We start from the raw sequence: 14,061 nt of genomic DNA, 5'->3' as shown, positions 1-14,061 counted from the left end.
AAAAAATATATATATATATATATATATATATATATATATATATATATATATATATATATATATATATATATATAATATAAATTTTTGATTTTTTGTAATTTTTTTAGTAATAATAAAAAATAGGTCAGATTTAGGATCTACTCTCCGCTATTAAACTTCACTAAGCTTCGGGAAAGGCCCCGTGTGATGTCATAGCTTACTCCACGGCACACGCTTTTTTTACTGTAAAACAGAAGAAAAAAAAATCTGCAATTGAATTGTAGGGCTTGAAGTCTTTCAGAGAGCCAACGCTGCACTGCGTTCGAAGACTGAATAACGGAGCGCCTACATATCCCATGATGCCTCAGCGCGGACCGAACACCTGATTGTCAACAGAGAAAAGCAATGTCTGCCGTTAGCGTGGAAGGAAGGCTTACTAAGATGGACAACGAGGAGAAAACTTGCTCTGTTTCCAACAGGTACTCCGCTTTCAGGGTGGGGTGTTAGCCGTTTGAAATTTTGGATTATTTTTGTATTTTTATAGATTGTTATAATATATTATTTCAGCAACAGTTAAGCATCTTCACTGATGCTATCTCTCACAGTGTTCTTTCCATTAGACTGACACTTATAATAGCTGCTAGATCGGAACGTCCATCGTGTCCCATTTTACACCAAGTGGCCCCCTTATATAGCTTTATATTTTGAAACGTCCGATGAGCTAACAAGTTTTAGAGCTAACATGCTCTAAAACTTTAACACGTATAACCTAGGGGCATACATTACGGTAAGGCACTGACCACAGTCCACTTTAATTTAGGTTTTATATGGCGATACAAATTAATCTTTTTAATATTCCGGACACGTATTATATTTGCCCTGTGTTCATGGTTACGGAATGAAAGAAATTCACATTTTAATGGCTAATAGTGTAATTTAAGGTACACGTGCTATGCCGTGAAGAAATTGTCTCTGCATCACACCAGCATGACGGTTGATCCCATGAAGTACCACCAGAGGGCGTTGCTGATCAGTCCACTGCAATAGCATAGTACCATACGTCCCTGTTCCTGCTCATTTACCGAACAATCACAAATATTAAAACCGCCCTCAAAAGGGGATCGAACATGGAAATGACTTGTTTACTATGTACAGTTGAAAAAGGGCAAGGACTGAATGATTTTCGACTCCACAGAAATCTAACATTGTGGTGCTGGTCAGAGTTAAAGGAAAGATGAATGTTGCTAAAAACATGCCATTGCTGAAGGAAAACTTACAACTGGGACAAAACTGAATATGAATAAGGTAAAACTGTTTTACAAAAAAAAAAAAGGCGTTAATGTCGCTCTCTATCAAAGTGGATAGAGACTTAGTCCTAAGTAAAAGTTGGTACTGACTTTAGAGAGCCTAATATTTATTCTTGATGCACTTGTAATGGTTTTACTTGTAAAAATAAAATTTTCACTCCACTACTTTATGTTGGTTTTAGGGATGGGCATTTAACAAATTCTTTATCATTTATTGTGAGAAATGGCCTATTGTGAGAAGGATGTAGATTTATCTTTGAATTTGAAAATATGATTATTACAGTTACTGTGTGAAGCTTAGTCGTACTATATCTGGCTGCTTTTCAAGACCTGTATTTGTGTTTGTGTTTGTGGGGCTGCAGTTGCTGTGTGATGCAATGTTACACATTTGCCTAAAACAAAAGTAACAAATAGTTCTTATCATTTTTATCACAATAGTACCACAAAATATGCTAAAACTTTAAGTCTGTATCGCACACATCTTGCTGGTCTTTCACAAAAACACCAATAAAGTGCATTGAAGTTGGAGGCTGTAAGTGGAGTATTGTTACTTTTGCAAGCCACTGTAGGGACATTCATTTTGCGATGACACTTTTTCCACTTACAAAATAATATGGCATAAGAAAAAGTATTCAAAATGCCTTTGTTAAAGTTTTTATACAAAACTTGTAAGTCGCAGTGATTAATTTTAGATGAGTTTCGCGCTCTCCCGTGTCTGGTAGCTCATTGAAAACCTTGGTTTTTCTAGATGATCAGCCTATTCTTGTTGTGTAAAAATGTGTCTGACTCATACCTAAACAGAATAACAACAGAATGCATTTCTGTTGTTATTTCAGACTCGATCTGAATCATGCCTTCAGTAGAGATTCATATTTTTCCCAGGCTGCCTCCGCTGTGTTAGAGTTGGCTTTGCGTCTTTGTATCCACAGAGAGTTGGTTGAATGTTTGGCATAGCAACTAACTGGAGCTTCTTGTTTCAGTGTGGCTTTCTTGTGCTGCAGCTGTCTTCAGCCTGCACTTTAAAGCTCTGGCCACGGCTCCATAACTGTGATTACAATCAGAGGAATCCCATTGTAGTTTGATCAAGGAAGAAAACAGAAGCTGGATGTGTGTAGTACAGTCAGAATACCCATAGGGGTTTGACATGTTGGTTTAAAGTAAATCTGTTTGCTTCTTTATATTTTTGTTCTTAATTGCATCGATTTTCAATAAATATATAAATAAAGACTTAATATTTGCTTTGCCCGGCCCAGAAGGAGTGTAAGGGTGTGACTTGCACATTGCCAACGGCCGTCCTTCAGACTTTCAGCTGATTGAGCAGGAGTGTTGGGTTTCATCATGCTGTTTATTCCCTCCGTCCTCAGTGGGAGTGAAGCCTGGGAGGAGGCACAGCTCTGTGTGTGTGTGTGTGTATGCGTGTGCGTACATGTGTGTGTTTTTCAGTGGTGCTGACATCTCCAGTCTCTGAGTAAGGCAGAGACGTAGTGAGTCTCCGCAGGGTACAAGCACATCACGTCCTCCCCGCCCTCCTCCTCCATCATCCCCCTGCCTTCCCTCCTTTTCTCCCTCTTGTCACCTCTTCAGCTCAGCCCGAGGCGTCTCCTCTTTGGATCCAGTCAACATCAGAGGACAACAGCAGCTACCTGCTTATCTATTCCTTCTTTAAAAGTTTCCTTGTCTGTGTCGCTTTTCTCCGGTCGCGCTGTCCCCCACCCCCCCACCTCCAGCCACGTTTTGCGTCACCGACTGTCCAAACTGTTTATGAGACACGTGTGTTTGTGCCAGTGCTAGGGAGGTATGGCTCTAACCTGATGCTATTAATACAAACTAATGAACATAATCTGGAAAGGGGTAGGTGATCCTCTTAGATGTGCTGGCTGGACAGCCAAAGGGGAGGAGCAGAGAAAGAGGAGGGAAAAGCTGTGCTGCAGTTTCACTCTGTCGTTTTCTCCAACAACCAAGCTGTGGACTCTTCCTCTGTCAAAAGGAAGGAGAATCTGAAACCTAAACACTTGCTTTAAGTTTCGTTTCTCACCCAAGTTAATACCCCCTCATGTCTCCAACTCCTTAGTGTCTCTGGATGTTTTGCAACAAGGGGGGTGGTGGTTGAACGGTGGTTGAACAGTGTTACTGTGCTCCGATGTATTAAAACTATTACCTGTTGGCAGAAGTGTTGAACTAAAACACAAGCAAATCCGAAATAGTTTCTCCTGTCATGAACACTATACCAGCTTACTCAGGAGCTAGAATATCTGGCTGTTGGACTCTAAGATCTGATGGCAGGTAAGTGTCTTATTTATTCATATATTTTCAATGTTGACATCTTATTTTCAGGTTCTAAAGGAGCCTTTTTTTTTCCTCTCCGATTGTGGAACAATGTCTTGAGCTGTCTTTTGAATCAAATTGTTATTGTTTATATGCTGAGAAGATCTCCGTGGAATCATGTGACTGCATCGTCTTACAAATCAACTCTGTTATACAAATTGAGGCAAGAAAGGCTCTAGCTTGTTTTTTTTTTAAATAATTAAATGTCAGTTTATGTTTGGCATTTTTATGCATTTCTATGGATATTTTAAAATTGCTACCTTTTTTTTCCACATGTGCGCTCCAAAAAGTTTTCTTGTTTACCTGCAATCTGACCTTTTGTCCTTTTTTTTCCCCCCTCCTCTCAAAGCTGCATTCATGGTGTGCACTTTGCATTTTGGAGCAATGAGCAAGAACATGATTCAGCACCATCAGCCAGGCTAATCTATTATGGCACCGTGGTTTGGCTTTAACTGATAACCCAGTTTGAGCGAGCCGCGTCTCATGTGTAGTTCTGTCTGTTGTCTGAGTACACTCCTTGGGTTCAACTAGGTGAGTCTGATGAGATAAGATAAAATCTTCGCCAGTTTCTCGTTTGCTTCCCGACCGCTTCCTCACTCTACCTGAGGAACTATGTGATCTGAGTGAAGATTTTAGAGGCAGAGAGTTGACTGGATGACGGCAGACGTCTTGGAATTCCTCTCTTATAGTCTGTGGTTATGGCCTCTGGCTCTTTACAGTCCTCTCTGGGTGAGGTGTGGATATCTCGCATACTACAGTAAGTGTTGCTAAAAACTGGGGGCTGGTTAGATTTGGGGGGGTTTTTTTGTCAAAAATTGAGTTTTTTTTTTTTTTTTTGCAAAAAAACTTAAACATGAAATTAAGAGTAGTCAGAAGATTTACGTACTGTTTTGCGCTTTCCTAGGATTTGATTACTTGACAATATTCGGCTAGATTTTGCAATATGTTTTTTTTTTTTTTTCCAGTAGTATGGCTAAATTGATCTGTAACAGACAGTAGTTCTTCTGTTAAAGCTGAAGAAACACTTCTATTCAGCAATTAGCTGCTGCATTACTTTTGTTCTGCAAAGTGAAGCAGCTTTATTTCCACTTTTGACATTCCAACTCAGTTTCTGCAGACGCTTTATTTTGATAATAAGTCACAGAGCCCTTCCTTCTCTGCTTCTCTGTCTTGCAAAAAGATATGAATGTCCATTGTGTTTGCTCTCAGTAGTTCATGCAAATTCACTTTGTGCCTTTGTCCAGTGAGAACCTTGTGTCTAATTTGAATCAGCTTGTTGCCATTTGTTTATCGTCTTCATTACTGGGATGATGCCTTTTGTTCAGTTGGACAACTGACTGCATGACTCAGCAGTTATTAGTAAAGCTCACTGTAGGGAGAGGTTATAGATTTTCCTCGTCTTTGGCTGTCGATCAATGATCTGGGTTTTTTTGTTCTAAAGAGCCAGTCGATGGATGGAGCTAAATGCACAGAAGTCTAGCAGAACAACCAGTGAGAGAGCGTAAAGTCTTGGGTGGAGGTTCAGCCAAATCCACTCTGGAATGATTTAGATCCAAGCACATTCCTGGTTTTGAATGACCTGGACTAGTCAAAGTCCAGAAATATGGCTACTTGACTTTGGGTTATATATTTTCTGTCCAGTCCAGTTGAGTTTGAGCTATTTTGCAGAATTATGTAATTCCAACCGTTGGTTCTACTAAGTGTCGCCCAATCAGCCTGCTCCACTTAGTGCTGCTCTTTCGCATAAAATCCCAATAAAACACAACAAAGCTTGTGATTAAGTCTGAAAAGTTCAAGGGCAATGAATACATTTTAAGTCTTTGTGTATGTGCTCTGATTGAACAGTTGGATCCATTTGATTGAATTGTCTGAGCTGATTTATACACACAGGTCTCTGCTTCCATCTAAAGGGATCTTTGGCTGTCTTCTTATTTTTTGCAGCAATAGCTGTAGACAAATTTTAAGTCTTTTGTTAACCCATTTTTATCTCCAGGACCTAAAGTTGTATATGAACTTCTTTATCTGTTAAGCTTTTATCCCAAATCAGCCGTAAAAACGCCCTTTTTACCTGCCGCCTTTTCCACAATGGTGTACAAAGTTCACTTGCTGAAGACGTAAAAAAATAAACTAAACATTAACCGATGGCTGGGGATACAGTAGGTCATCGCTGGTACAGTCTGTTCACTGTCATTTAAGTGGACCATTTTCATTATGTCGTGTTTTTTTTTTTTTTTTTAATGCTCTAAACGCTTACGCTGGGATCTCTTTTGTGTTTGCTTATTATTTAAAGTGGAGGCATTGAGGGATCGCTGGACCGGCTGCTGCCCTCTGTCAGCCTGGGTCTTTCTCCCAGGAAACGGACCACCAGCCAGTGTAAATCCGAGCCTCCGCTGCTGCGCACCTCCAAACGAACCATCTACACAGCTGGCCGCCCACCGTGGTACAACGAGCATGGAGCACAGTCCAAAGAGGCCTTCGTCATCGGTAGGAAACTGCAGAGACGTAATCTTATTAAGATTACTTTCTCATAGCAGCGTAGCACAGTATATATTTTGGGAAAAGCACTGTTCTCCGTGGTCCAAGTGTTTTAAAAAGTAAATTTAATCATTTGCGTTCTGACTGAGATGTTTCCTTGCTCTTACCCTGTGACAAAACCTGAAGTCCCATGATGCATTTCAGCAGCCAGTCTGATTGGGAGTTCAGCTTTCCTCATGAACCGACTGAAACAATTCCATCCTGAATCTGACTTGTTGCGTGTTTGTGGCACATAGATCAAAACTTTGTTGTGTTTTCCATTACTATCTCCTCCATATAGGAAAATATATATCTACTGAGATTTGCTTTGACAACAGGGTTTTTTTTAAAGTTGCCTAAATCTGTTATTGATAACTGTCAGCAGGGAGCAACATAACTACAACAACTTAGCTGCTTCCTGCAAACTGTAAAGAGAAGTTCGTTGCACAATCTCGATGGAAAACCAATGAAGTCAAAAGCAGAGTCACAACCACCGTATTTAACTTGCTTCAGATAATCAAAAAAATAAATGAGGCTTATTGGGTAATATATTTAGTGTCCTATGTTTTGCATAAAGGTTTTGAATTTCATTTCAGTAATAAAAAGAAAGTGAAAAATTCACCTCTTAACCATTTTTCTAAACTGTCCTACCTTTATATCTAATTAAAGTTATATGTATTTTTTTTTCCATTTTCAATTAGATTTGACAAGTTTGACCTAATAGTCATACTTAGTAAGAATTGTACTTTGCAGAAATTAACACTGATTTACTTTTCTGTACATTATATTCCTGTGATGAGTGAAAGCTGTATCCAGACTGTTGATCCTCTTCTTAGCTGCATAAACAGCAGCTGATGTAAAACGTACACATAGCATACAAACAGAGCCCGATTTCATTGGGTTCTGACCCGAATTGTTTACTACGGTGTGAGAGAACGCAGGCCAGAAAGAGCTGGATGTCAGTGAAAGTAAGGCAGGAAGTGAGAATAACTCCTACGCTTTGCTGCCTCGATGCTTCACAACCTGAGAGGTGCAACTGAGTGTTTGGATTACTCACACACTCTTAAGTGTCAGCAAGATTTGGACATTTTGTTGGTCGATAATCATCCCTGAAATAATTTGAGAGCATCATCACGGCAGCAGTGTCTGCTAATGCTTTATACATTATGAGGTAGATTAATATCATAAGACTGTTTGGCTTTTTATGTTGGAAAATAGTACTGTCACAGTTAAAGCACTTTTAGTTTCCTTGTTTGGCAGATATGTCGTTGCTCTTTTTTTTTTTTTTTTTTTGCTTACTAAAGCTTTAAAGTTTTAATTAAAAAAAAAAAAAAAACTTCCATATTGCTAGTTCTGGCATAGTAATATTTATGGGGCATCCACTGGTGTCTGGCAATAATTTCTCAATATAATATAAAACAATAACCTGATGGAAGTAAGGCTCATGCTTGGTTTTACAGTTAGGTATGATATTAGAAAGTCATGTAGTAGTGATATATATTTTTAAGTATTGCAGCTTATCAACATTTTTCTCTCACTTATGTTTGTTTTCTATCATTGGAATATTTTCAGCTCTTTCTGTGACCTTTAGTTTTCACCACACTGTGATCAGTTTGGCTGCATTGAGGCTCCAAACCCAACAGGCTGGAAATGTTAAGCATGCAAAATCTGCGACATTTGGAGTAATTGCTAATAAAGATTATGTTAAGAACGTTAGTTTGTAAAATCAATATTCCATGCGCTGATATGTGCAGCTCTTGTCTTTTATTTATTCTATAAATACATATCGTAACGTCTTTTTTTTTTTTTTTTTTTTTTTTTTAACTTTTCCTGAAAGGGCTTTTTGGGGGCAGCGCTTCAGGAAAAACCACAGTTGCCAGGAAAATCATTGAAGCTTTAGATGTTCCATGGGTTGTTTTGCTCTCAATGGACTCTTTTTATAAGGTATTTATAATGATGCAGCGTGTCTGACATGAACCGATGTGTGTGTGTGTGTGTATGTGTGTGCATATCTACATTTGTTTGTATAGTTTTCATCAGTGCAAGTTCATTTAGACTGAAGAAAATAAAACCATAACATTACATTGAAAGATTTTTGGTGCCTACTCGCATCAGGCTCCCCTAAATCCTCCCACTGGCCTGAAGGACAGAAATATAGTGGAAGAAAAAGAAACCAAAATATAATTCAGTTTGAATCCTGAGGGGGGAGGAAAGAGGAGTGACGGAGGAGAGGGAGGCCAGACTGAATAGAAAAAGAGTGCACTGAAGTTCAGTTAAATAAGAGACTTCATTTTTACCCCTCTACAAGTTCGCCCACGCTGGTTGTGTAATCCTTTTCTGCAGGGGGTCATACCCGACCAAGGACTAGCACCGCTACAGCTTTCAGCCTGTTTCCTCGCTGCGCTAACAGGGATTTCTTTGTACATTAGAGACTTCATTTTTTTTTCTGGTGGAGTAGCTTAAAGCCCACACAGAGCGAGGAGCATCAGTTTATCATATTAAGTGTGTAATCAGCTCACTTAAGAAGGAGGTGTCAGTGTTCAGAAACTGCCAAATAGCAGGTCTGGGCTTTTCAAAGCACAGTTAGCCTAAGGGCACACACACACACACACACACACACGCATACATACAGAGACAGCACCTGGTACAGACGTCACAGTGGCGCATGATGTTTTACTAAATTTAGGTTCCTAACTTCGACTGCTCTCGAAGGGATCAGTGTTTTCACACAAGCATGTGTATATCATGTGGCAGTATTTGACTGTGTATGATTGTGATGGTGAATTGCAGATATTTTTATTTTTATTTTATTTTTTTATGAAATGCTTTCAGTTCTTTCTTGCTTAAACAAGAGAAACACAGGCTAATTTTTTACAGTAGAAGTCAAGCTGTGCTGAAACGATGTGCCTGTCCTCAGGTCCTGTCCCCTGAGGAGCAGCTGCTGGCAGCCAGGAATGATTATAACTTTGACCACCCAGATGCCTTCGACTTTGATTTGCTGACACACACCCTGCGCAAACTCAAACAGGGCAAAAGTGTGAAAATCCCCGTGTATGACTTCACAACTCATGGGAGACAGAAAGAGTGGGTAAGGACGACCTAGCGCAGCTCGGCCTGTTTTTATGAGCTTTTCCACATTTTGTCACGTTGCAAACAAAACTATTTTAATGGGATTTTATTAAACTTCTTACATATCTTACAAATGAAAACCTGGAAAAGTTTGTGCGTATTTGCGTGCGCTCCACAAACTCGGCCTTTGTGGAGCAGTAGCATACGGGACTGCATAAAGTCCCGTATGCAGTTTACCACAAGCCTACGGAGAACAGAACAAAAAGAAAATGCTGGACAAAAAATTCCCAAAGACTAAAAGTAGCTCCTATTAATGACATTTTAGAAAAATCTTTTTTTCTGGATTTTATGGAATTCTTAGAATTTCACCTCGATAAGGTAAAATTAATTCCCATAGCGCCTTAGGTTTTTAGAGAGCTCCTAACCTCATGAAATGCTGGGAGTGTTGAGGAGGACTTTTAGTTAGTATAAAAGTGTCTTAAGAAAGATCAACAGAAAGCAGAAATATTGCCTATAAAACAGATAAAGCCATAGGCGTTGCTCCTCTGTCCTGTTTGGTTATGTGTCCTTTACTTCCCTAATTTGTAATGATCAAACAACTTTATAAAAGCAAACAATCCCAGTAAATTGTTGACAGCTGAGCAAATACCATGTCATCTATTTGATAGATGACCTAGTAAAATGACCGGCACAGCGAGGAGCCGTGGCAAACCACAATGACGATGGGAAAGTAAATAAGTTGCCATCAAATGTGTTGATTCAGTGTGGCAATTAATTCATTTTCATCATCATGACACATTTTTCTTTATCCAGTCTAGAGTGTATGATTGGTTAATTTCTATCAACAAATTATTGTTTGTTTTTTTTAGTCTTATTTTGTTTTGTGTATCCACCAATCACAGCCCCTAGTAGACAGCATCATATCTAGCTGCAGCTGCATCAATCACTTAGCATCAGCCACTCTAAGCTAGGACTCTTAGCAGGAATTTTTTTTAGGCTAAGCTAAGAGCTCTCTGAGAGGACTCTGATAATCTCTGGGCATGTGGGCCCAGATCTGATCCGAGACCAAAACCTGCATACACATGTAGTGGAATCTCCATATTAAACAACACTGCACATGGCCCTGAATGTACCATGGTAATCAAACATGGTGGTGGCAGCGTTATGCTGTGCTTTTTCTTCAGCAGGGAACGTTAAGTTGGTCAGAGTGAAGGGGAAGAGCAATCAGACTAAATGCATTAGTTGTCACACTGTCTATGACATCGTTAAAGGGGTAGGAATACTTTTTCCACGTTGCTCATTTTTCAGCATTTATTAAAACTTACTGAGATGTCACTTCATGACTCTGATCTGTCGTTATATCACTGTTTCTATGGGCATTTAACCTGAATGTTTTGTGTCTGTTTTTCACAGAAAACTGTATATGGAGCTAGTGTCATCATCTTTGAGGGAATCATGTCTTTTGCAGATAAAGCCCTCCTACAGGTACGGCATAAATAATTGAAAAAGCTTGCTTTAGTGTATTTTGTATTCATTTCTTGCAAGGTCTTTTAATTACACATATATATGCATTTTCTCTGTTTGCAAAGTAAACAAATGCAGAAACCTCATAAGTATGCACATGTGGGCTGATATAGATGAGCAGAGAATTGCAAAGATAAATTTGCAAATTTATCTAGATTTTCTAGATTTTTTTCTAGATTTTTTTTAGCTGTTAAACATCACTCATTTAGTATGGATATTCAAAAAGTTTCCTTGATTTTTCTCTTTTTCATTGTTGCAGGTGTTTAAATTCTCCATACTTTAACTGTTATTTTATATGGGTCTCTTACTGAAGTAACATATAAAAATATTTAAACAAACTTTGCCAATTGCAAGCTGTGCATTCATGATACCTTTATTTTCTTATAATTAAAAATGAAACATTATTTTTATGTAACAAAGTTGCATTTTGAGTCACAACACAAATTTTTAGGTCACGTCACCCTTTGTTTCTGCATTATTGGACTTTTTCCAAGAAATCTAAGTTTAATCAACTTGTAGTAGTTTTTACCTCGGAGAATTTCACCATAATTTTTATTAGGAAATATAATTCAATGAAATCTGAAATCTGAAAGGAGGTGAACTCACCACCAACCAATAAGATCCTCAATGTCGTTTTACTTCATGTTTATCGGCGTGAACTCAGCCAAACATTTCTAACTGTGTGGCGCGTCCCGGCAGCTGCTCGACATGAAGATCTTTGTGGAAACCGACTCCGACATCCGTTTAGTGCGCCGGCTGCGGAGGGACATCACGGAACGAGGCCGAGACATCGAGGGCGTCATCAAACAGTACAACAAGTTTGTGAAGCCCGCTTTTGAGCAGTACATCGAGCCCACCATGCGCCTGGCGGATCTGGTGGTGCCACGTGGTGAGCGCTTACACACACTGACTGCATGGACTAGTTCAGCATCAGATAAAGGTCAAAGCTGTGGTCTAAAAGACAAATAAAGCCTGAAACTACATTGACTTCTGCTGTCATCCTGTCAGGCGGTGGAAACATGGTAGCCATTGACCTGATTGTGCAGCATGTTCACAGTCAGCTGGAGGAGGTAAGAAGGGTGATGAGATATTAAAATAGATTTCAATAGAGCCCCGCTCCTTTTCATTTTTTCCAAGTACTACTTCCTAACTATATGTACTCTGTAGAGTTGTTTTTGCTCACGCCCATTTTTATATTTAGCATGCAAGGGCCATCACGCCCTCTTGTGGAGGATGACTGAACTGCCTGAGTGTTAGTGAGGGTTTTGAATGTCTTTGGATTTGTATCCTTGACTTTCTCCTGCTGAATTTCACATGTTTAGAAGACCTGCACTTAAGAGGGAAACTGCTAATTCTGCTTTGTGTGTATTTGGATTGATAACACCAAAAAAGGGACAAAAATCAAGCTGATCAGATGGCTTAATGAACGCTGTAGTGGTTTAGCGACTGTAGATTTCAACACAGTTTACGAAGAGTTCAGATTGTTTTCCAGTCTGCTTTGGTCATCTTTAAAAATTACTCCATGTTCCTTATTGTCTCTAAAAGGAAATTAAATTAAAAGCAGGCAAAGAAAGAGGCAAAAATAAAAACAATGCAAATGCAAACGTAAAATAACTGATTGAATGCTTTATTTAGTAACCAGATTCATTTTCTCATATGGAAGCTGTGCTTAGGATGGTTGATTCTATCTTAAGTGATGACTTGCAGCAAAATGGCACCAACAGAAAAAACTGACCATGACGTCCTGTTATATTGGTGACGGTTTGTATCTCAGAAGAAGTCCGGTAGCTTTAAGAAATTGGGACACAAGGAGCAAGTTTGTCATTAAAGGCTTGACTGCTTCTTTCTAGATTACACAACCCGTGATCCCACCAATGATACGTTTGTTAAATTGAGACGACATATGAAACTGACTTTTGGTTTTCCTGTACCACTGCACTAATTGCAAGTTTTGTTTGTGGGGAGCACTTTTTTGCCGTGGCGTAGTTTGCTTTTTTTTTTCTTTTATGTCCTCCCTACCACAAACACAGTATCACACATGCTGCTGATGGATTGCTCTCTCACTCTCTCCCCCCCCACCCCCCCTCCCCACCCTCTGTTGCTCACAGCGTGAGCTCAGCGTCAGGTAGAGTGGCCTTTATCCTCTATGTCTTTCTCTCTTCGACATCTTCCCAGTTCACCACTTGCTTTAGCTTTCCACTTGAAGGGACCGAAAACGCGTCGAGCACAAACCAACATGTCTTCCTCTCCGTCGTGCTGGCTGCCAGGACACATCAGCAGGCGGTGCTGTTGCATCTTGTATTAATGCGGAATTAAGCCGTCCACTATGTAGTAATATGTTACGGAGCTGTGCAAAAAATATCCATACGTTTTGTCACGCTACCACCACAAACTTCAAGTCTTCTTTCAGAAGGTGGGAGAAAAATCATATTTTCAAACTTTTTTTTTTGTTTTTTACACATAAAAAAAATCCCTTTATTCTGGCACCCCAAAATAACTTGCAGCGCAGCCAGTTGCCTTCAGACGTTGCTTCATTATAAAGCGCATATCTGTGTTTAATCTAATCTCGGTATATAATAAAGAGGTCTTTGGATGCCTCAGAGCTTTGTTAGAAAACAATCGGTATCAGTTCACACAGCGGACAAGTCAGAGATGATGTGAAAGTGTTTAAGCAGAGGTAAGTGCTAAACTAATATGCAGAACTTTGAACACCTCATCAAGCACTGTTCAGATCACCATCTGAAAATGGAAAGAGTGTGACGCAGCGGTAGACCTACCAAGACGTGGCTGGGTAAGGAGAGATTAAATCAGAGAACCAGCCAAGTCGAGCTTCAGAGATCCACTGGGAGAATCATTAGTCAGGATAATTAGTCCCGTCACTTCCCAAATCCAACCATAATGGAGAAGTTGAACAAAGAAAGGCATTGTTACAAAAAACAATCCTACATAGCATTAGACTAAAATTAATTACTTTGGCCTACAAGTTCCTTAAGAGTTGAAGGCTACAAAACAAAAACAAGAAAAACCCAGAGACCAGGGCAGAAGTCAGTCTCTAAATACGCAGAGCTAGTTGTCATGCCACAGAAGACCCACAGCTGTAGCTTCAACAATAGCTAGTCCTTCAAAGTGTTGACTCAGGGGGCATGAAAACAAATCCATGACACAATTTTCATGTTTATTTGTTTGAAAAACATGTCATTTTCCTCCCACATCGCAATAATATTTAACTTTTTGTTCCAATAAAATCCCATAAAAACATAATGAGAACTGTGGGGGGGGGGGGGGGGGGAAAAAGGTTAAGGGGTTGGTTTGTTTTTCTGCTGGTGAAATTTGATTTTGGGGG

General features: G+C 39.5%; 1 protein-coding gene across 5 annotated transcripts in view; it reads left to right on the top strand.

Annotated features, from left to right (window-relative positions):
• The first annotated feature begins 349 nt into the window (after positions 1-349).
• The window catches only part of uckl1b (uridine-cytidine kinase 1-like 1b), a 22,354-nt gene continuing 8,642 nt past the window's right edge, over positions 350-14,061 (top strand). Inside the window, exons 1-8 of one of the 5 annotated variants that reach the window (XM_015054482.1) lie at positions 350-458; positions 5,902-6,095; positions 7,963-8,069; positions 9,043-9,213; positions 10,608-10,679; positions 11,418-11,607; positions 11,727-11,788; positions 12,827-12,843. In XM_015054482.1, coding sequence (XP_014909968.1) covers positions 385-458; positions 5,902-6,095; positions 7,963-8,069; positions 9,043-9,213; positions 10,608-10,679; positions 11,418-11,607; positions 11,727-11,788; positions 12,827-12,843 — 887 coding nt within the window. In that variant the 5' untranslated portion in view covers positions 350-384. Of the gene's footprint in view, positions 459-2,850; positions 3,570-4,067; positions 4,369-5,901; positions 6,096-7,962; positions 8,070-9,042; positions 9,214-10,607; positions 10,680-11,417; positions 11,608-11,726; positions 11,789-12,826; positions 12,844-14,061 lie in introns of those variants that run through there. The other 4 variants (XM_015054496.1, XM_015054475.1, XM_015054486.1 and 1 more) reach the window with 4 other exon arrangements.

This window comes from Poecilia latipinna, unplaced genomic scaffold (genome assembly GCF_001443285.1).
Source record: "Poecilia latipinna isolate Pla-1442-1.1 unplaced genomic scaffold, P_latipinna-1.0 Scaffold56, whole genome shotgun sequence".
Lineage (NCBI taxonomy): Eukaryota > Metazoa > Chordata > Actinopteri > Cyprinodontiformes > Poeciliidae > Poecilia > Poecilia latipinna.
This window is presented reverse-complemented; position numbering and strand designations above follow the sequence as displayed.